Source organism: Sebastes fasciatus, chromosome 6 (genome assembly GCF_043250625.1).
Source record: "Sebastes fasciatus isolate fSebFas1 chromosome 6, fSebFas1.pri, whole genome shotgun sequence".
Taxonomy (NCBI): Eukaryota; Metazoa; Chordata; class Actinopteri; order Perciformes; family Sebastidae; genus Sebastes; species Sebastes fasciatus.
The window spans coordinates 7566193-7590564 of NC_133800.1; the positions used below are offsets into that span (position 1 = coordinate 7566193).

The 24372-nt window shown below is 39.6% G+C and overlaps 2 protein-coding genes across 2 annotated transcripts in view; one reads left to right on the forward strand and one right to left on the reverse strand.

Moving 5' to 3' along the window:
* atxn2 (ataxin 2) overlaps positions 1-5023 on the reverse strand; it is a 37039-nt gene extending 32016 nt beyond the window's left edge. Inside the window, exon 1 of the mRNA XM_074637417.1 lies at positions 4927-5023. The gene's annotated coding sequence lies outside the window, so the exon portion shown is untranslated. The remainder of the gene's footprint in view (positions 1-4926) is intronic.
* mapkapk5 (MAPK activated protein kinase 5) lies at positions 1412-23663 on the forward strand. Its single transcript, XM_074637426.1, has 14 exons — positions 1412-2387; positions 4955-5028; positions 10257-10332; positions 12302-12399; positions 12516-12624; positions 13375-13464; positions 13792-13887; positions 14593-14673; positions 14818-15005; positions 15125-15245; positions 15960-16090; positions 16341-16456; positions 17285-17389; positions 18707-23663. Exons 1-14 carry the CDS (start codon positions 2352-2354, stop codon positions 18799-18801), a joined length of 1416 nt encoding a protein of 471 aa, XP_074493527.1. The 5' UTR covers positions 1412-2351; the 3' UTR covers positions 18802-23663.
* Positions 23664-24372: the final 709 nt, after the last annotated feature.

Consider the following 24372-nt stretch of genomic DNA (forward strand, 5'->3'; position numbering starts at 1 on the left):
CAGAACTACAAACATTGCCCCGCTATCTTCTTTGCTGCCAGCTATATGCTATGTTCACTGTCCTGTTGGAAGAGCCTCCATCGGCGGATGCAACATACATTGAGAAAATTTCAAGGTAATTTTTCCAATGCTTCTACCCTGATTTTGAAGTAGTAGTCAATTTTGTCCCCATATCGAGCTACCAAGGAATCTCTGTTAAAACAACAGTTAAGCACTGAGGTTGAATGTGTCCAGAGAGACCTTCAGGAAATTGGTATTGTGTTTGTCTTGCAGTGATCAAGTCAAACTTTAACTATTTCATCAGCTGGTACTTTGGTACAGGGAGTTACTTTTTAATCACAACTTTACCCCACATGTGACACCTATCTGGAACAACAGATGTGTTGTGCACAGGACCAAATCCCTGAATTATGAGGAATGGATGGAGAAGAATATCTGGTCTATTATGAACATTTTAGATAACGTAGGCAATGTTCTCTCTTTTGAGAACAGCTGCTCGAAAATACAATTTCACAATGATAAAAAAAACAAAAAAAAAACAGTTTTGAAAGCAATTCCAACTGCACTCTTGGGGAAGCATAGTTTTTCAAGCACGCCACTTCTTTCAGTTCCATACCTTCCCTCTCTCTTTTAATCAAAGCTCTTAACTTCAGAGAAAGTAAAATAAAGTTATTTGAGGGGGCTTCACATCAGATTAATTTCCTGGGCTTTCAAATATAAATTCTATTCTTTTGAAATTCACTAAATCCACCATTAAAAAGTTGCATAGACACCATAGGCAATTCAATACCCCATTCCTCCTAAGGTGAATTGACGTGCATTTTAAAGTGATCAATGCTGTTTCATGTCATTATACAATTGTTGCCTCTGTTACTGATAAAGATGCTGAACTCTATTCTTCTGTATTCTTCTGTTGGGATTTTTTTTCATTCATAAAACAAGATTTCTCAGGATAAACTTCATCATCTTCCTACTGTTTCTTAGCTGCTTTGAACTTTAAGAAAAGGACAAATGCAGTAAGGACACATTTTCTAACAGACAAGGGACCTCCAACTTGTATATTTTAGCTTTTTTTTAATTCTAATTTATTTTGTGTGTATTATGCACCAAAATGTCAACACTGTATTTCAAGTTTACTTTATTGTTTGTGCTAAAAGCAAATTGTTAATAAAGTTTATTTAAAAAAAAAAAAATCTGGGACCTTATAAGGACCCACCATAGTCTGGCCTTTTCCAAACTTATTTTATACAAATTTAAAACCGTTCACTTTAAAAATGTACCGACCAATACACGTTTAATACGTATAAAAAATATGTTTTTATCGACAGAAAAACAATAGTAATCTACATATTGTCCGAATATACAAAATAAGTGTCTATTATTTTTGATCAGGCGTTCAGCGCGGGGGCCTCTGGTTGTGTATTCCCTCTGACAAGCAACTATGGGATTAACAAACTAGTCCGGAGATGTGTGTCTCCTTGGTCACCTATGAAAACACTCTCCATTAACCCTTCACACCACTGAAACTGTCTCATTGTTCTGTACGACAGCTGAGTTTTTATTACGGAAGAATGTTAACATCTGTGTCTTTGAGTAGAGCTGGAAAACCAACTTGCCCAGCTGAGCTAACCCGCTAGCCCCGTTAGCCCCGTTAGCCTTCTCGGCTCGGCTCGACGACATAATAGGCTGCTGTGCTGCTGGGAACACGGTGTGCTCGTCGTGTCAGATCAACCCAGCGCTAATCGAGGATAATACCGGTGCTTTTCAGATAGTATCCTCGGTCTACTTTATCATTCCCGGTTGCCTTTTGTTGTGTAATCATCAGCCCTGACCGCAGGATGGAGAGCCACTAGCTCACTGAGCCAGTCCCCGCAGTGTTAGCAGAGCTCTGCTCTCATTGCGCCGGCTATAAATACACTGCTTGTCCCATGCTCCTCAGTGCGCCTACATAAGTGGTTAGCTTGTCCATATTGGACTTGTCTTCGACTTGTTTTCTGGACACCTTGCTCGGAGTTTGAGACTCTACATGGTCACCACAGTGAGGTTAAGTCGACTGGAAGAGAGACCCCGAGGTTGTGAGCCCTGCTGGCCTGGTCTAACGTTACATGGTGCCGGCTGCTGGGCTTCAGGTCTCCAGGTGAACCAAACTCGGCTTTGGCTGATCGGTGGCCGAATATCATTTTGCCCCAATGGCCTTGTTCTGTCATCAGTAGTCATATAAACAAGCCTTGGTCCAGCCCAGGTTTGAAGGACCGAAACTTTGTGAAGGTCAGAGAGAAAAACGCTTTGTTGTCTACTGTCAACTGTGTGAGATCAGCGAGGCAGACTTCATCTGTCCAGAGCACAGCACCATGTCGGAGGATAACAACGCAGACAAGTTCATCAAGGTAAGTTTAACTAGATCAAATGTCAATCTTAAATCTTCGTGCAAAGTAAACAATGCAGAAGTTTTCATTTTTTTGTAGCAGTAATCACGTTTGGTCTTGATTTAATGACGTTTGTAGTAAACAAATGGAGCTACAACCATTGATGCTGGAAATGTTACTTTTTAATTGTTGGGATGGGGGATTGTTTTGATTTTACTGACTTCATTAGTTTTATATTTGGGCCGATGACTACAGCATGATTGTCAGTGCTACTTCAGTCAACGTGATCTATTGCTCTAAGAATGATTTCAATGAAGACTGCACTGAAAAGTACACTTGAATGTTGTGTAGCTTAGAAATAGTATAAATGTAACTTATGAGTGTGTTATGGAAAGTTTTACGCTTGATAAACATTACTGTGGAGCTTGGATCTATCTTACATGGTCATGGTCATTATATTTCCATACACCCTGGCAGTGGGATTCATTCCTGGCTTTCTCCCCTCGATGTGTCACTGCCCGGGCATTTAATACAAGCAGTAAAATGTGATCCCAAGTGTCCCTGGCCCTCTGCTTTCACAGTTGGGCCAGAATGAACCTAATGCTGGGTTGACTGAGGGGACGGCACTGGGAACTGGATCACAATGGGGGGGCGTTATTGTGATGAAAAATTAGTGAGTTAGTTAGCTAACTTTGGGCTTAACCAGATACTCTGGAACTCTTCTTTAATTGGTAACAACCTCCAGGACTGCCAATATTGGACGCAGTGTGAAGTCAGATACTTCAAAGATATTAAGTTTATGGCACAGACCCCTGGTTAGTTGTGACAGCTGAGACGCCTCTCGTCCTATGTTGCGTAATCATGAATCCCGATTATCATCAGTCTCTTTGTGTTTACACAGACCAGATTGGGCCGAGCAGGGCAGTGACAGGGAGGAGAAATTATGGTGCCTGTTGGCAGTGGCACACGATTAACTGCACTGTGCTGGCCAAGACCAGTATATTCTCAGGAAAGGAGGAAAAGGGATAATTTAATCATTTGATCTTAAGTTTGGGGGTTTGTAACTAGAGTATAAGCAGAGGATGGTCCACTTCAGTTTACTTAAATACAGCACAAACTCGGAAATATTGACAAACAAAAATGTATTTAAATCCAGCACAATTCAAGTGTGATTTTAAGAGCTCCATTCCAATATTTTTCGACTCAGTTGATTACAGAGGATGTCTCCCAGTGCTTCCCTCCTTCTGGGATAGAATCCCATCCTTCTTTTTTAACCATTTTTTATCGGCAGCAGTGGCTAGACTTTCCCAGATATATGTGTTTTATAGCAGCCAAGCTGTCTTTTTTCAAGAGTAATTCTACATTAAAGATTAGCACTATCGTGAAACTAGACAGGTGATAATGGATAAGGCGGCTTTTACACAACCCAGAGCTAACTCAACGGGTGGAAATGCATAGCACTCTTTACTGAGGAGAATCTGCCAAACTCTTTTGTGAGTGTCTGGCCCTGTTCAGACCTGGCATTAACATGCGTCCTGAGTAATCCGAACACACGTGGACAGCTTTAACTACGTCTTCACACCTGGCATTAGAATGCGTCTCCACATGAGTCTTGAGTGACCACTTGTGATCTGATCTCACTTCCTCTATATGCAAAGAAACACGTAGTAAACACACGGCTAATACAGCAGACGTGACGTAATAACATGAATGTCAGTAGTAATATCCTACATATTCGTGAATTCGGGTACATTTTATTAACATCAAAATAAAAGGTTATTGTTCTGGCGGTCCCCGGGGACCTCCGTGCCACCGTCACCGCTGCCTTTGCCAGGCAACGGCGGGGTACAGAGCTTCAGAGAGCCGGGGATGAGCGAGCGAGCAAGCGGGCGGGTGTCAGCTCCGTGCAAGGCACCGGAACAAAAACACAGACACATCTCCAACAATATGATAATAATGCACTTTGCGTACCTAGTCTGATAGTCTGTAGATATGTAGCCTATAGATAAGATATATTTTAATAAAATACAGTTGTACTGACAGAGTACAGTAGAGCACAGAGGCCGTTTCCATGCTGAAAAGCAGGCGCTCGCGTCTACCTGTCTATTCACATGCGGAGCGCAATGAGCCCCACGGATCCCAGCGGGACGTCAGTTAAGTAGGTGGTCCTTGACACATTCACGTACACACTGCTAATGCCTGTGGCCATATGTGGCCCAGACCACCTCTGAATGTGGTCTGAAAGGTGGGATCTCAATGCGTCCTCCATGCGTCTTGGGTGCATTCACACCTGTACTTAGAGCTGTCCACTTGTGATCCGATCACTGAGGACGCATGTTAATAGCAGGTCTGAACAGGGCCACTTGTGAATGTGAAAAGTCCTTGTTATGCTTAACAGCAGTTTCAGTTGATACTCTAGGTGCTGACAATGATTGAGAACGATCCCTCTAGTACAGAATTTTCTTTTCTTTCTCTGCTGATAACTGTGAACATTAAACCATACCAGTTCTGCACAAACACTATGTTTCTCATTTATTTTCGAACATCTGATATAGCCTACTGTTTGGTGTGGTTTCTCTTCCCGACAGGAAACCTCCATTCTAGACGAGTACAACATAAACTGGACACAGAAGTTGGGAGCCGGCATCAGTGGACCTGTCAGGTGAGTGAGAGGGAGAGAGTGTGTTAACAAATGGTCTATCTCCAGTCACCAAATGTGTTTGTGCTGCATCAGATTAATGTCAAACGGTTGCTGCTGGGGCAGTGTTGCATTGACACAACTCAGAACAAATAGTCTTTCATTAAACTAAGACCGGGACAAGTAGTATTGCATAAAGGAGACATCATCATTATGTTATCTGTTTGTGTTTGGTATGGAAATGGGTTCGACTGGCACTGTTTAGGATTGCAGAAAACATACTGGGAGAAATCTGACATGCTGGGTTGAGCGCAGTTGTGAGAGCAGAGCCAGCGTCCATTGAAAATTGCTTTCTAGTTTTGTTTAGATCTTAAAATAGTGTATCGTGACGTGATAGGATTAAAGAGAGAGATAAATATTGATATATTGCCCAGCCCTTGCAGTGTATGACTAAACCATGGTTGTGAATGCTGATGTAGAGAGTGTGGTTGCAGCCACACCTTTTGGTTGGATTCAAGTATAAACGTCATAGCAGATGTGGATTATTTGACTTTAACTGAGTTGTTGAATGGACAAACTTCATGCCAAAAAATCTTGGTACATGTTACTTCTCCTGTGGTTTTATTGCATCGTGTTCACCGTGGCACCATTTCACCAGCACAGTTTGACTTTATCCTTGACACATTAACACATATTGAGAATATGAAAAGGCCAGATGCTTGTCACTTGAAGGGGCTTTAACAGACTGGACCAACCACTAGTGTGTAACACCGTTGCAACTCGACGCTTAATATTGAGATGTTTGGCACCGGTACCATTTGTGTTGTAGATGGTGGGGGCTCATTTGGCTCAGAAACAGTCCATGTAACTGCAGCATCCTGAGCTTGAATCCAAACCAAAACTTTTGTCCTTCACCTCCTTGAGTGGAAATATCTTATCCTGTTTGTTTTTTTGTGCAAGTGAATACATGTAAAGTGTATTTATGTCTATTTCTGTGGCTTTGTCAGGTTTTAGTCCACATACTATTGATGAAATGTTGTGCAAAGCAACAGACCTTCTTTTGAGAAGCTGCACTCAGATTGAGTAGTGGATTCGTGAGGATGCATGTGGGATCAATGATAAAACTCAGCAGTTTTCTTTATCTTTGCCCCCCTCTCTGCATTCTTCTCTCCAATCTACTCACATTTGTGAAATACTAACAGTAAGCAGCAATGACTATTAAGTCTTTTTACGAGGGCAGTCAAGGTTGACGCCATAATAACGCATTAACGCAAATTCGTTTTTAAGACCACTAATTTCTTTAATGCAATCGATCATTTGGAGGTTGTAGCGGGCTCATTTTAAAGCTAGAGTGAAGATACTGCTATCATATGAAACTAGAAACCTCGGAGGAGGAAAAACTGGCATGGCCATTTTCAAAGGGGTCCCTTGACCTCTGACTTCAAGATATGTGAATGTAAATGGGTTCTATGGGTACCCACGAGTCTCCCCTATACAGGCATGCCCACTTTATGATAATCACATGCAGTTTTGGGCAAGTCATAGTCAAGTCAGCACACTGACACACTGACAGCTGTTGTTGCCTGTCGGGCTTCAGTTTGCTATGTTATGATTTCAGCATATTTAAACAACCAATCAGAGCCGAGTTGGAGTCTGCCGTCCAGCTGCCGTCTATGAGCTGGCTGTGAATCACTCGCGAACTTCAACCAAACGGTCAGACTAGGCAGCGCTGATCAAATATGAATCAATATTCTGTTACTGTAATGCCTATTTCTCGCCTCTAATGTTTCCAGAATCATCTTGTAGTGAGAAAGATGAGAAAGTTTGTGGTCCGGCAGCCATGTTGAGATCTGTTGAGGAAGTACCAAGCACCGCCCCCCAGCCGGAGCACAGCCAATAGGAACGCTCAATAGGAACGCTCTTTCTCTATGAAATGACCTGTGATTGGCCAAAGTCTCCCGTCACATGCTAGATATTTTTAAGTCTGAAAACCGAGCCATGAGGAGGTGAAGAAGTCTAGTTTTCTCTCAGAAAACTTGAATTACAATATGCTGAAAGGTTATTATGGAATTTTTGCCCAATGATGTCAAAAATATACTACCTACTGAAGCTTTAATTTGCGATTAATCGCAATTAAATAATTTTATCGATTGACGGCCCTACTTTTTACCCATTAATAAACTACTTTTAAGTCATGTGGTGAATCTAAGGCACAAATTGAAGTCATCATCAGGCTGGGAAACAGGACATTTGTTTGTTATGAGACAGAAAATGCTACAGACATCACTCTGCATTGGCCTACATAACCAGAATCAAAATGGTTTGCTAGTTAACGTCTCTTGTTTGCGCTGTCTGTGCTCATGTTGACCTCTGCCCTCGTCACCTCAGCTAACCCTGGTATAACCTCTTCATAGGAATAACTTCTGTTTTAGATGTATTCAGTTACAGCAAAACATTACAGGGAGGCTGTGGCTGCTCAAACAGCTTTTTAAGTCTGTTCATGCTATGTGCAGTTTCTTCTGCTGATTCCAGCTAGATGCAGGCTGTAATATATCAATGTGTGTCACTGATTCCTCCTGCCCATTCGGCACTTTGAAGCTATCATGGTTTCTGTATCAGCCTGTTATATCCGTGTGTAGTTTTGGCCTCAAGTGACAAGAATACTGAGAAATTGACTCATCAGCCCTCCATGTAAACACATTCTTGAACGCTGTGATTCATGTGTTTCTTTTCTGGCAACTCTTACTCACTCTGTCTCTTGTTTTTCTAATTCTGTATTTCTCTGATTCATGGAGACTTTAGCTCATACAGATTTTTTTGGATTGTCCTTCTCACCTTTTTTTTTTTCTCTCACAACACAATCATGTCTTTTACTGTACTAGCCCCCCTCTGTCCAACTCTGTGATTCATTAGGTAGGTATTGCTTTTCCAGTGAAGTGAACTTTGGCCGAAGCAGAATGTTTCTCGCAGTAATGCTTTAATAGTGTAATCTGAGTTTAAGGGCCAGAGGTTGCTGTTTAAAGTGAATATTTGAGTCCTTGCTGCTTGGAGGAGGGGGAAAGGAGTTGATGGGCTTTTTTAGAAAATTAAATGTATATCAGTGCGGTCCATATTTCATCTGTGTTCTGCTGCGATGCTAAAATGTAGTTTGTAGACGACCATTACAAGGAGATATTCATAAAAAAAAAAGTCTTGAATATGAATATATATTACTTTTTATTTGGTTTTACTCTCATTACAAAGATGATTCATATGTCCCATAATAAACTGTGATGTTGACAAAATAGGGTTTCTAACTCTGACTAGTCTAGTCAGCAGCTTTCTTGTCTGTGTTTACATCAGGCCAAATTTAACTTCACAGCACATATTACCTAGACTTCAACACCTGTAGCACCATATTCAAGCACATAGAAATTGACGATAAAGCTAATTCAGTAACAATAGAAATGAACCCCTAAACAAGCACCACAAATCATGTTGTGCAGCCAAACATTGTTCAAACTGTAGTCTGACTGATAGAGGATTTTTTAGGCATATACTGAGAGATCTCTGGGTCTCACCTCACCATGATACATGCTAAACGGGACATTTCACAGTTGAAAAATAGTAGAGTAGTAGAAAAATGTAGTGGCAACACCGTTTCTGAATTACCTCAAATCGAGTTTGACATTTCTGTACTGCAGTTTCTTGTAACTTATCGGCTGACATATAAACCGATACCAATATAACTGTAATAAGCTAATATCTGCTGATATAGCTCTAGTTCAAGGGATACAAAACCGAACAGTAAAAATGAACCATTCAATGACTGCACAAACCAAACCATGGGCTTGTTGAACTTTTGCACCACTATTAAATACAGGCCTGCTAATTATTTGATGAGGTGTCAGAGACACAGAAGAGGCAATTATCTTAAAAGGCCTACTTGACCATTAAGTAGCCTGCCTTATTTCATGTATAAAATCAGTGTTTTGGCTTCATATAATACAGAAATATAATTCATTACTATCAATCAATCAATCAATCAATCAAACACATTGGAAATGGTTATGTTTTTCTTCTCCCTATAATGTGCAAAACAAAACAAACTAAATCGAAACCGTGACCCAAAAACCGCACTAGAAACCGAACCATGGACTTGTTGAACTGTTGCACCAACCCGTTCAAATCACATAAAATATAATAAATACCAAACATATGGGGCTGAATTCTGAAGTACAAACTGATGCAAAACACAACTAGAATTATTTCCATTTGATGAAATGATGGAGCCATAAAAACATGGAGTCTCTAGTTTGAATATTTCACTCAGCGTAAACATCACATGGCTTCAAGGGAGAGTTGAAACAAGCTGACAGACTACACATGATACTGTCAGATAGTGTTGAATAAGGATGCACTCATTTTTGAACTGACGATTATTTTTTAGATTAATTAATAGTTGTTTAGTCTATAAAATGTTATAAAATGGTGAAAAATGTCGATCAGTGCTTCCCAAAGCCCAAGATGATGTCTTGTTTTGTCCAGGACTCAAAGATATTCAGTTTACTGTCACAGCGTAGTAAAGAAACCAGAAAATATTCAGATTTAGGAGAAGGAATCAGAGAATTTAGACTTTTTGTCTTGAAAAGATACTTAAACTGATTAATCAATTATCAAAATAGTTTGCGATTAATTTAATAGTTGACAGCTAATCGATCAATCACTGCAGCTCTGGTGTCAAATCAGAAGATTTTAACAATAGTAACGATATTGGTAGACAAGGTAACCACACGTCAGTCGAGGAGAAAGCAGAGAGTAACCGCACACTGAATCACAGCTGCCAAACTTTGTTAGGCCACACATTGGTACCAGCTGTGTTTTGTATTTGTGGAGACTGTCTGGCATTTTATTGAATATCTGATGTCCTCTAAGACAAACTTGTGGTTTCTGCGCTACAGTATATAACCAACATTGACTTGACTAATGATCATGTTTCTCTATCATACAAACAGGCAAAATGCCTGGCTTATCTATTTTTTTACAGACACTGATTACATTTTACAGACATGGATTTAGAACACATAACTCAGATAAGCCCGACACCGGTGAGCAACTGTTTGGTAACAAGGAACACCAGAAAATAAGAAAAGCCCTGCCAGACTACAGAAACTACCTTATTGATTGTTTGCATACATGATCACATCTGTGAGACAGATTGGGTTTTCATATTGACTGAGATGTTTGTTGACTGTTGTTTTCTTCCTGTTCAGAGTTTGTGTGAAGAAGTCATCTCAGGAACGCCTGGCCCTGAAGATCCTCATTGATCGCCCCAAGGCCAGGAATGAGGTTAGAGGAAACACAGTCTCGGTTTTGATTAATGCCTGTTGTTTGTTGTCTGTGGCTGTATCAATATGATTTGTTCTGTCTGCCTCGCCGTCTCTATTAATTCCTGTTTTTCTTTCCTCATCAATCTGTCTCCTGTGACTTCTCTGTCTGTTTGTAAGGGCGTCTTTGTCTGTAACATTGTCTTCCTGCAGTGAACACGGTATCTAGCAGCCTCTCCATGTCATTAGCAGCCTTCTGTTTTGATCGAGCAGCTTATACAGCAGTTCAGCAGTGAGACATACAGTCAAAACAAGCCCCACAGATTTGCTCCACACGAGCTCTCGCTGCTCAACTGTGAAAACTGTCACTGACAAGCAAAGCCACACAGATTATTACCGCCAAACAGTGTATTCTTCAGGCACTTTTATCATCTTTTTTTAAACAAGGGTGTTACTTGGATACATGCTATGTTTGAAGGCAGAGGTTTTGTTTGTGCGCACGATAATGATGACTTCAGTTTACGTGTTTGGTTTATAACACTGACACTGCATCATTTTCATCATTGCAATTAGTTAGTTGGAAAAAGCCTCCCTATCGTTAGCTGCATAATGTGTAGTTGTATTTGTAGTATCTGTTATTTAACAGTTCATAGAGCTGCAACGATTAGTCAAATAATCGATTAGTCGACTAACAGAAAATAATCGCCTATCTATCTTGATAATCGATTCATCCTTAAAGTAATTTTTCAAAAAAAAATGTCCGAAAATGCTGTTTTCAGCCTCTCAAATATGGAGAGTTCCTTCTTTTCTTTTTTTTTGTAACATATAAAACTGAATATCCTTTGGTTTTGGACTGACAAAACAAGACTAAGATTTAAAGACCTCACCTTGGACTTTTAAGAGATTAGAAGTGGACATTTTTCACTATTATCTGACCATTTAAAGACCAAACGATATATCGATTAATCTAGAAAATAATCGGTACATTAATCGATAATGAAAATGATCATTTGTTGCAGCCCTAGTTCATAATGCAGATTCTTGCAACAAACATGAGTCAATGAAGGTAAAACATATTTCTGTTGTGGTTCTTGTATCACAGCTCCTCTACTAAAGTACTAAACCACCTTCAGTTTCCAGGTGTTCATCTCTCTCTCTCACACACACACACACAAGCACTCCCCTGACCTTTTCTGTAAATATATGATGAAGGGAAAATAAAAATAAACAAGGCCTTTGTGTCTACAGGAACCAATAAAATGGTAGTTAGCAGTATATTAGGAACTGAATCTCTATTACAGCTCGTGTACACGGGAGACGTTTCAGCGTATCTTAAGTTTCAAGTCTATTTTCTTCCGTTTTACGATGTAACAACAGTGATCATGAGCACCGCCAAAATGTGGGTGACCTACACTCAATACTGTGCCTGAACGCATTCTGTATAGACAGACGGAGGACTGAAGCTGCTGCTCTGCTACACACTGCTTTCGCTACTAGGGCTGTGTAGACATTGGGTTAGGGTTTGGTGGTATCACAATATATATGCAGTGAAATCTGAGTCTGATTACGCTATATAGTTACTAAGGGATCACTTTATTATCTCTTGTTGTATTAAGTCATTGTGGGTAATGTCACAAATCAATGAGCAGGACTTTTTTCTGTCAATATTGGATCAGAATTTACTATGCCACCATATATATTCATATCGGGATATAAAAGTACATATATCATGGTAGAATAGGCCTCACTGCAGATATTTTGACTCGTCACGGTAGGAAATACTTTATATATTATTGCTCACCCCCAGTTTCTTGTCTAATAACAATATGTATTAGTTAGTAAAACTAAATGCTCCGTTGTCTTTGCTGTAGTTTAAAGAAATGTATCACTTCCTGTGGGATGTTGTTTTGTGTTGTAGTTATTGTGCACGGTTTTAACATAAAACTTTTAACAAATTTAAGTGAATTAGTGTTTGATTCTCTTCCATGCAGGTGCGTCTCCATATGATGTGTGCCAACCACCCAAACATAGTGCAAATCCTGGAGGTTTACGCCAATAGTGTCCAGTTTCCGCATGAGTCCAGCCCGAGGTAAAGAGCCCTGTATTTGTGTGCAATCCTGTGCATTTCTTTTTGTTTTTACGTCAATCCATCGCCTCTCTTTTGCTCTTTCCACTGACACCCACGCCTCCTCTCGTTTCTTACAGAGCGAGGCTCCTGATTGTTATGGAGATGATGGAGGGTGGAGAGCTGTTCCACAGAATCAGTCAGCACAGGCACTTTACTGAAAAGATGGCCAGTCAGGTCACTAAACAGGTAAACGCCCAGACACACCAAACCAACATCAAAGAAGTAGCGGTGATGAAGGCCGACTGTTGCGTCGCCTCACGTCACCTGTAAAGTTGCACTCGAATATACCGTAAAGACTACAGCCAACAGCCAGTTAGCACGTACGTTTTGCACCTGCGTGAGATGAAATAAATCTCCATACCATGAAACAAAGTAGCGTTTGCTGACACCACTCTCACTCACCACTTAGCTTCATTCCAGATGGCCATGTTGTTGTGAAAATATCCGTATTGGAGTGATCAGATGAGATGAAGATGAAAAATGAGAAGAGCCTTCTGTGTGTGTCCTCTTGACTTTACTCGTTGTCTTGCTTTCCTCACGTCCGTTTCTCTTCTCGTGCACCGATTAGTTTAAGGTGAACAGCCAATCAGAGTGATTTCTCTCACCGACGGGCTCCGCCGCCGATTCAACATGCTGAATCAGCATGATTCAGCATGTTGAATCAATGTCATTTTTAGATATTTTTTTTCGGTCGGTCAGTCTTTCTCCACTACTGTCTGTCTGCGTGTTTCTTTGTGTGTAAGAGCCTCCTCATGTCATTAGCAGCCCCCTGCTTGGATAAAGCAGCACATGAGGCAGTTGAACAGCGAGACTCGTGGTGAAAAGATGCAACACACACCAGCTCAAATCAAGTGTGTTTAAAGGTTGCTTTGACACACTAACACACACGCACACACATAGACTAGCGTCTCAGTCTGATGTCTCTTCCCCCTGTAGATCAGTCAAGCCTTGGAACATTGTCACTCCCTAAATATTGCACATCGTGACCTGAAGCCAGAGAACCTGCTCTTTAAGGATAACTCTCTGGTAAGTACCTGAAGTTGCAGACTTAAATACGGCAATTTTAAAAGTGTACCACGACTGATGCCACTACTGATGCTTTTGCTACAAATGAAAATCAACTTTGCAGGACTGTAAGGCTGCAGCTTTACTTTTTGAGACACTGTAACAAGGAAAAGTTTTGACTGCAGGAATTGGCCAAGACTTCTAAATCCACCCCTACTCTGGCAGCACCTTCAATGATCTCCCTGGAACCTGAAATGTGTTAAAAATGTTGTCAAGGGAACAAGCCAGAAATACGTTTCTGTGCTCGCTTGCTCATGTTTCTCACTCTTGATTCTGTCTTTTCCACAGGATGCACCTGTGAAGTTGTGTGACTTTGGCTTTGCCAAAATTGATCAAGGAGACTTGATGACTCCTCAGTTCACTCCCTACTATGTAGCACCTCAGGTAAAAGGCGTAAAAGGCATCCAAAGATTGGCAGTGTTGTAGTCAAGACCACTTAAACCCGAGACAAGAGTATGTAGAGACCGAGACAAGACCAAGACTTTGAGGGGTTGAGACCAAGTCAAGACCACACCAGAGTCCCACAGTGCATGACACACAAACCATAGGTGTTTCTAAGTGCCGATAAAAGTTTGACGTGGTCCCAGCCGTCTCAGTCAGCATTGCATTGCAGAATCTACATACTTCTGTGTGTTTTCTTTTGGATACTGTTTTGCAGATGATGTCTTTGCGTTTTAGGTAACCAAATTTCATTACCGAAGATTTGGCTGACATCTCCACAGCCAGAGCTTCTTCTCCTGTCCTCCGCGTTTACTTTCTTTTGAGTGCGTGTGAAACATTTCAAATTAGAAATGAGTCAAGTTATTGGTTGCATGTGAAGCAGGGAAGTTTAACATCCAATCACAGTAATGATGTTAACAAATAAATCAGATAAATCACAGGCAATTTAGGGATATCCCCGCAGTTGTGGTCTTGAAATAAAATCCTGAGACCTCTTTGTCTGAGGCCGAGACCTTCAAACAGTGGTCTTGAGACCAAGACCGTTCGCGAGTACTACAACACTGCAGATCGGGACATCTTAAATGCAGCAATAATGAAAGCTGACGCACATTTCCATGATGTATCCCTTCTGCTGTTATTTCTGTTCAGGTACTTGAGGCTCAAAGAAGACACCAGAAGGAAAAGTCTGGAATTATACCTACCTCACCCACTCCTTATACCTATAACAAGGTGAGACCCAAACCTGTTGAACTAAGCATTTAAGTCTACTGTAGCAAGTATTGTTCCTCAAATATCATTACTCAATATCTACTGTATGTAATACGAAAATATTTTTAAATAAATGTTTATTTTCTCTTTTCTATTGTTCTTCAGAGCTGTGACTTGTGGTCCCTCGGTGTGATCATTTACGTGATGCTGTGTGGCTATCCTCCGTTCTACTCCAAGCACCACAGTCGCACCATCCCAAAGGACATGAGGAAGAAGATTATGACGGGCAGCTTTGACTTCCCTGAAGATGAGTGGAGCCAGATCTCTGAGATGGCCAAGGACATCGTACGCAAGTGAGTCATTTTCTTTGTCCCCTGATCTTGTCTGGTTATCTCATCTTGCTGTAGTCCCAGAACAGCATTTCCTTCTTCTATCCAATAATGTGTTCTCCCTCCTCGTCTGCCCCCGGCAGGCTGCTGAAGGTGAAGCCAGAGGAGAGGCTGACTATTGAGGGAGTCTTAGATCACCCTTGGCTCAACTGCACCGAGGCCCTCGACAACGTGCTGCCCTCTGCCCAGATGATGATGGATAAGGTGAGTGGGAAGTTAAAGGTGAAAAATCTTGCATTGCACCAATGTTGCAACGGTCAAGCCCAGGCCACTATTGAAAGTTAGTTAGTTCTCTTGCGTCCTCTTCTTCCTTTTCACATGGCACGTTTACACCAAGCTGTCCAGTTCACTTAGTTACACATTAGAACAGTTATTTTTGTGTTTCCATGTGCAAAAGTTGTGGATGGTACCAATAGAACCACTCCATTACTGGTACCACCTCGGTCGAGCTTCCAAGCGAGCTGAGCCCATACTAGAAGGTGGAGTTAAAACACTGCAGACCACTGATTGGTCAGAGAGAATCGCCACTAGCGCAACACGGGACATCCTGCAGAAAACTTGCCGTTTTTAAAAAGCCTCCGTCAATAGTGACCGCAATTTTTAAATCACTCGACCCAGATTTTAAAAAATGGCAGCTCGCAAAATTACACCGTACACTACGCCGGAGAATCGACAAAGTGCAGATTCTCGGTTTGGTTGCCGTTGAAACGCGTGTCCCGCTGAAGATGATGTCACGGCAGTTTCCCGTGCCGTCGCTACGCCGATCAGCTGAGAATCCCGCCTACACTGAGGGGATACTATCTGCAGTGGAAATACAGCATAGAGAAAAGGACCTGCTACTAAAATGGAGTTGAGTCGAGCAGAGCCGTACCATGCAGTGGAAACACAGCTTTACTGTCTGTCCTCTCTGCCTTCCAGGCGGTAGTCGCAGGTATCCAGCAGGCCCACGCAGAGCAGCTGGCCAACATGAGAATTCAGGATCTGAACGTCAGCCTGAAGCCTCTAAACTCTGTCAACAACCCAATCCTCAGGAAGCGGAAACTACTAGGGTATGATTGATTTTTTTTTTTTTTTCTGTATTTGAAGTATAGATGTATTGCACTTAAAATTATGATTCCTCTGATAAGATACAGTAGCTCAGTGAGGGTGAGAAATGTTTTTCTGATGTTTCTATCTGCCTTCCTGTTGCAATGTATTAGTCGGTGCTGAATCTAAACTAAAATCTCATTCTCTTCAGTTACGATTCTCCAAATTGGGTCAAAGTTTGGTCTGAAATGTGTTTTGGTGTCCCTGTTACAGCCCCAAGCCCAGTGACGGTTTCTTCATTCATGACCCAGAGAACGGAGGGGAAGACTCCAACGTAGCGCTGGAAAAATTGCGAGACGTCATTGCACAGTGTATACTACCACAAGCTGGTCAGTAAACCCACAATGATGTTGACATTTTAATTAAATAGACTTAAAACATTCAGCATTTTACTGAATACATACTTTGTGCACTGTATATAAGCACATATCAGTATATACTGTTATAATTTGCCACAATACAGCACACCCCAAACAACATATCTAAATTTCAGTCATTTCTTTTCAACTAAGAAGCATTTTGCTGGCTGGAGATGAAAACAAAACAAAGATTGGCTATAACTTAACTTATGTAAGACACCCAAAATACTGAGAAGGTCACCCATGTTTTAACAGGTATAATGAATAAACATTACCGGCTATAATTAAGCTATATTAGCTATATACTGTATATTAGGGGTGGGAATCACCAGAGGCCCCACGATACGATATTATCACAATACTTAAGTCACGGTACGATCTTATTGTGATTTTAAACATTTTGCGTTATGCTGAGTATTGAGATTTATTACCTTTTTTCAACTATGCAGTTTGTCAACATCTGTTTTATCTAATAAGATAGTTTTCACTGTTTTCATCTCAGAGTTTTCATTCACATATCTTGAGGTCAGATGTCAAGGGACCCCTTTAAAATTAGCTGTGCCAGTTTTTCCTCACCAAAATGTATCCTAAATTATTTAGCGTTCTTCCCGACAAGCTAGCATGACATGGTGCCAATCGATTCATCAGGTTTTCTAATTTCATATGATAGCAGTATCTTCAATCTAGCTTTAAGACTGAGCCCGCTGCAACCTTTAAAAGACAGAATAGTCTCACCAATGTAAACTAACTGAGAGAGAAAACGAGTAGCTTCTGAAATGCCTGTTTTTGTTTGTCTAGGAGAGAACGAGGATGAGAAGCTGAATGAGGTGATGTATGAAGCCTGGAGGTTCAACAGAGACTGTAAACAGCTGAGAGACGGCCTGCAGGGGCTCAGCTGGGACGGTCAGTACCATTTCATCTTGTCTATATCTGGTAATCTTTTGTATTAATTAAACAATTAAAAGCAAAGCAGCTGTTTCACCTTTTGACATCTAGAAAAAAAAAAGCTGTTCGAAATTAGCTGTAGTTGTCATTCATTGTTCATTCATCTAACAATAGCAACTATTGAACATTTTTCTTTTCCCTTATTTATTTAGCTGTAACGACGCCCCACATTATCCGGTCTTTTTGCCTCATCTGCCTGCCAAAAAAAGTTGTTGCAGTTACAAACATGGCTCAGTTGTCCATATAAAAGATAAATGGCCGAGGACTGATGGATTATCAGAACAGCGATTGGTCAATTGATTTATTGTCTTAGATTACTTAGTTGCAGCCTCTCAAATGCGACGATCTGCTTCTTTTTTTTGTCTAATTATGAGGTAATAAATTAGAAGGTGTCACCTAAACTGTGAAGGCCTTTATTCATAATTCTTATATGTTTATAGACCAAATAATGAATTGAGAAGATAATCAGCAGATTAATCAATAATGTAAATAACTGTATAGCCTAATTATTTAGGGATGCACCGATTTATTGGTCGAACATCGGTATCGGACGATTTTCGGCTCGTTGACTGCAATCGGCCTATTGGCAAATAAGATGACATTCATGATGGCCGATGTTTATGTGTTGTGTTGCATTCATTTTGTGCTGGATAAATGTTGTGTTGTTAGCTGCTGATTTAATTGCATTTAATTTATGTTTAACAATATGTTTTTGTTGGGTTAGGTATAAAATTCCTCTCATTGAGTAGGTAACTGTATACAGGCTAAGGGGCTTTTGAAGAAGTTATTTTTCATGCGAAAGAAGGTTATTTTATAGCTCGTTTCATAAATTTGTACAATTTAATTTGTGCTCTTTCAAGATATGAATGAAGGGCTGAATGACTTTAAGAGTGAAGACAGTTCAGTTATTTTTTTCTAATGAAGATCTCTTTGTTTCCCTGGCACCAAAGGGGGAATAAATAACAACAACAAAACATCGGTATCTGCTATCGGCCAAATATTTATTTTAAACATCAGTATCAGTAAATTGCTCCATTGTCCACCAAACATCAGACAACAATGTTGAATATATTCTATTTTCTAATAGTCACTGTGGTTAAAGCCTAATGGATAAAGTGAAAAAGACAAATGATAGGTTGGAGTTGTGTGTTAGTTAAGCAATACAGTCTTGATCTTTTTTTCCAGTTAAAAGCATTAATCATTTACTCATTTATCTGTAGGTTTTCGTTGGTTCTATAGTTACCAGGTTCTTAACCACCAGCTTTTTCATTGCAGGGCGATCTTTCTCCGATAAAGTCGACCGCTTGAAGTTGGCTGAAATAGTGAAACAGGCCATCGAAGAGAAGACGAATCTCCAAGAATCTCATTAGCAAACGCTGTCTTTCTATCTTCTTTTTATATTGTTTATTATGACCCTTTTTAACCCATATCTGTAAAGAGGCTTTTTTATGTAAAATGATGCGCTAATTTTTTTGTTTTTTTTCATGAATTCACTTGCAAGACCTATTGTACAGCTGTAGATATATTTCAAAGAGGACTCATTGGTACTATACTTTTTTTTAATGGAAACTTGCAAAGAACATTGAAAAAAAAACTATATTTTCATTTTTGGAAAAAAGAGAAAAGAGAAAAATCATTTAAAGAAATTATTTTCTGGGAGGGAATTTTTATCAGCTGCTTGTCCAAGGCATCACGTATTATCCCAGTTATTTCATTTTATTCTGTTTTTATTTTCTTTTAACTATCCTAAGATTTGTATTTATTTAAACAAAGATTTCCATTATTTTATACTTGTAGCCTGGCAGAGGGCTCTAAAGTCGAGAGAAGCTGTCTACGGTGTGACTTTGTTCTTCCACACACTCTCTGATTCTCAGACTGCGTTTAAATTATATCAATCTTTGTTTTTGTGTAACTTTTTGTTGTGTAGAAGTAAAGGCCGAGTGGAAATGTAGGTAAAAGAAAGTGTCATGAAATAGACAAATGCAGCCGGAAATTAAATTTGTCACAACCCCCTTTTTTGAAGCTGGTACGAGATGGCATTAAAGCACCCGATTAGACTGTTATCAGGCCATTAAATAGGCGTAATCAGTCAATATAAGCACCATAGATGTGGGTCATTAGGGGCCTACTACACCTACTACGTTGTAAAAGTGAAAGTGAAACTTAAAAGCAACACGTTCTAACATGTAAAACTGAATGAAACGTCACGTTTTAAACACAAACGAAAAAGGCAAAAAAAAAAAAAAAGTTATTTCTGAGTTACGTTTAGGGGAAAAACATTGTGTTTTGGGTTAAAATAAGTATGAAGACAACTAAAGACAACTACATATTGTTGGTTTCACACAGGATGCAAACTCCGGTGTCTTAGGTGAAAGCCCTTTGTTCATCGTCCTCGACTTATGGAGTTTCACGCTGTCTATACTACAGCGCCTGACTTCCACTTCTGCTCCTTTCATAATTACTACGGTCGCTCGATGTCGCTGTTGTGTTTCTTTTATACCTTCTTTTGGTGATCTGCCATGTGAATAGATGATAAAAACCTACTAGTGGGTGTAGTAAGCCCCCACTGACCCGCATCTATGGGGCTTTTAGCGACTGATAACACCTATTTAATGGCCTGACAACAGTCTAATTGGCTGATTAAATAGATCACAGTAGACTGAATAGGCATGAACACTGACTCATTTAGATCGATGTGTTTTGACAAAAAAAAATCTTAACCTAAGGTCCACTTACTAGCTTTTTGGGGAGCTTTTAACTGTCTCACAGCCTTCTTAAGAGGATGCAGTTTTTTCAAATACGGTCGAAAGCTCCAGTTGAGTTAAGATTTTTTTTGTCAAACTATTTCCAAGGTCAAGAATGAACTTTCAGCCTCAACTAGATCCATGTAGGTTTCACAAACATGAGTTCAACACATACACATGAAGTGATGATACAGATTGTCAGCTCGTGAAGTGTGTGTCTGGCAAGTAAAATGAAGTTAATTATTTTACATATAGGCTTTTTTACATGTCTTCCCATTTCTGATGTGATTCTGAAAGGTCTTAAGTTCAGTCTTCAGCCAAAGTTGTTGATCTGTGAAACTGGTGCAACCTGAGCGAATTTGACATTAAGTTGTATCTACTGGACTTCAGACCAGAGTCAGTTAATATTTAAGTCATTTTAAAGCACGAGTGCGCTACTTGAGCCAACAGAAACACAAAACCACGGGGCATTTTTGGTGCAATGTAGTCAACGTCTTTATGCCAGAAGAAATCAGTAGAACAGCTTCGGCATCCATTAACAGGTCTGTTTCAGTCTCATAAAACTTGCAGTGCTACTGAATGTGCAATAAGGCAATGGTTTAATCATGTATACATAGTGCATGCATGTACATGGTAGTGAGATATCAATCCGTCAGTATTACTGTCTTCATTTCAATGGTCTGAATACCAGCAAATGCTCCCTCCCTTTGCTCATCCTCATCCTTTAGTTGTAATTAATATGTCATTGAGTGTCATTTCTGCTGCATTGTTGTTTTTTTTGCTCTACTGCTTCAGTCATATCTGATATTATTTCTTCATCGAGGGGTTGAAAGAAGGGATTCATGTTCAGGTGTTTGAATGAGGCCATGTTGAGTCAACAGAACGAGGGTTAGATGGCTGAAAGTGCAAGTTCTCTAGTGCAGTGCCTGATTATTTCTACAATAATGGTTTGAAAATCCTCCGAAATTTATGAAATTCCCCTTTGACGAGGTATTATCTTTATGCAGAACATATTTTAATGTCAAGATTACTGCATTAACCATTTTTGACCTTAATGAAAAGATATGTCTATGCTGACTAGATAAACTGAAGGTATTAGGTGTTTCTTTATGGGTTGAGAAAAGTTTCCTACCTAAGATAAATAAACTATTTAAGAACTCATTGGATTATCTGTAAAATGCAATGTCACATAACTAAAAATGGCTGTTTTTCTTGGCTCATGAATAAGTTGACATTCTAAAGACACAGGACAGTGATGCAATGTAAGCTGATCTTTTTTTCACACCATTTGTAACTGACATGAAGGAACAAGTCTGCATTTCTTATTAAGGTTTGGCTTAAAAACTCAAATTTAAGCAAATGCAAACATTACTAACATGATTCTGAGAGATCATTTTGACTGTCTGACTTGATGATGGTTTGTCATACAGCCTTAAAGTCTTAATGATAACCACAGCTTGTGTTTGAAAAGGCATTATTATTATTATTATTATTATTATTATTATTATTATTATTATTATTACATGGCTAAGTTTTATGCATAAATGTGCCTTGTTGATGGGGCGGCATCTTCAACGTTTACTGCTCTTATCAGTAAAAACTAATTACAGGATGAAGAGGAAACTCAGAATCTTTGTAGTAGTGATATTGGTATTTGTCCTTTTGGCTGTGATTTACTTGTTCTCATGTAATGAAATGAAGGCTTTCATTCCATAAATCCGTGTATTGGTTTGGCAACATTTTGTTGAAATTGATATATAGTTATATATTTGGGGGGAAATCTGTCCTTTAAAAAAAAAAAAAAAAAAAAAGAATAATTGTTTTGGCTTGTGTCTCAAGAAAACCCCTTAATTCACCACTGACACATTAAAGGAGCAGTTTAACATTTTGGGAAATATCCTTATTCGCTTTATTGAGCGTCAGCATAGCTTGCCCATATAAGGCTACAGCTAGCAGCCGGTTAGCTTAGCTTATCATAAAGACAAGAAACGGAGAAACGACTGGCCTGCTAACTAAATCCGCCTTCCATCACCTCTAATAAATCACCATTTTGTCTCGTTTTTTTTTGTTTTTTTTTAAATTCTGTACAAAAATCGACATGTAAAATCGACAATTTACTTTTACCCAGGTTTTCCGATTCATGCGCTGGTCAGACTATGTCTTAACTGGGCACAGTTACTCCGCTGGAGTATTTATTTATTATTTATTTAGGAAGGGGGTCCTCAAAATTGTTTAACAATCAGAAGTGGGCCTTAAATTACACTTTACTGTATTAAACAAAACAAGATTTAACGAGTTAATTTGTGAGGTTTTGAGGTGATCGTGTTCCTGGTGACGAAAACATATGGGAGTGGTATAAATCTTGTCATCTCCGCCACAAAGCGAATTAAGCGTATTTGTCAAATTGTCAAACTTTTGCTTTGATGTGCAGCAGTCATGTTTGTTAAACTTACAGTATTGCAGAATCAACAGAGCTTTTCACAAAAAGTGGTGTCGTTTTGTTTTACTTTGACCATGTCTGCGTGGGAGTGTGACAGTGTAATTAAATGCGTGTGTGTGAGTGTGTGTGTGTGTGTGAGTGTGTGTGTGTCTGGTTCAGTATGCTGAACCTACTTTGTATTACTGGAGGCCTATAAATGAATCAGAGCTGCTTCCTTTAAATCTCCTCACCCACCCACAAATAACAGAATTTATATCCTCTGCTGCCCAAGTGAGCATTATTGTTGAAGGGTAGTGTATTTATTAGCATTTTGTACTGTAACGTCAAGGCATGTATCTTGATATTGATACTCCTAACAATGACACCATTTACCTGCTGTTTGCTGCTCAGTCTGGCTCAGTGTTACTAAACATCCCGGAGGAGCAGTTGGTTTTGAAGATGCTTCCTCCCTACCCTGTATATCCAGTATTTGCTGCTGCAGGATGCCCTCAGACTGACATTCAGGCTTATTTCACAAATATTAAATAGCTTCCACTTCCTCTCGTATCTGCTCAGTGAAGACGGACCAGATTTCTACATTTTATACAAGGAAAGATTTCTTGTTCCCTACATGGATGCTGACTGAGGATAAATAACTGTCCTTTTTATCAAAATACCAGCTCATTAAAAATTACTTGAAAGGCAGAAATGGTTTAGTAAGCAGCACTTACTACTCTTGATAAATACCAGTTGCTTCCGTTTCTTCTGCTGTGTGTGTGTACTTGTAAAGTACGGAGAGGTGGGTTTTATATATGTTGAGCCATTCCTGTACATGTTAAGTCGGTCAGAAATGTGGAGGAAATGAAAAAGTTCAGAGCCTTTTTACTGCTTTAACGGTCTGTTTCTTTTTTTTCTCTGGTCTGGCAGTTATGTAGCATGTACCTGAATCCCTCACAAATGACTTGCTGTATTTCTGTCTACACATCTATTTTTTGCCCTTTCTGCCTTCTTTGGAACATCATCAACATGCTGACTTTGTAATAAAGGAATTCTTTGACTTTTGAACATATTTCTTCTTTTGGAGTGTTTCTGAGTATTTATTGGCGTTCCTACTACCATACTATTTAGTATGCCAGAAAAAGATATTGGTTGCGTAACTTGCGTCCAAAAATTCCATACTAACATTTTATTTAGTATGTTAAAACAGTATGTGAGATATTTTAGTGTGAAACCTTAGTATGAAACCAATAGTACGTAAATTGCATACTATTTCCAGTGAAATATTACAGTATGCAACGCTGGACACCACAGCGGCATAAATATTCCACAATACAATGCGGTATTGATGACAACGTTTATAACAGACGTTGACAGACATATCTGTTACATCAATAACGCTTCAATATAACCGTAAGTATAAGATTTCACTTTGCTGGGCGTAATATATATTTTAAATTAGTTCAGACTTTGATCCTAACAAACCATCGTTTTGGTCACATGAGGTTGACACGGGTTACCATGGTTAAACGTCTCCAACCGGCAAGGAGGCTCTCAGGAAGTGACGACGTAAATTACTGCTCAGTGCGTGCAAAAAGATACATACTGCTGTTTATTCACACAAAAGTATGTTGAACAATAGTACACATATTGGGTATGCAGTGCATAGTATGCGATTTTGGACAAAGCCCCAAACTGCTGTACTATTTAGTATGCCAGAAAAAGATTTAGGGTGCGTTCCATACATTCTTTTTACTTTTAGTACGTACTGCAACTGCCCT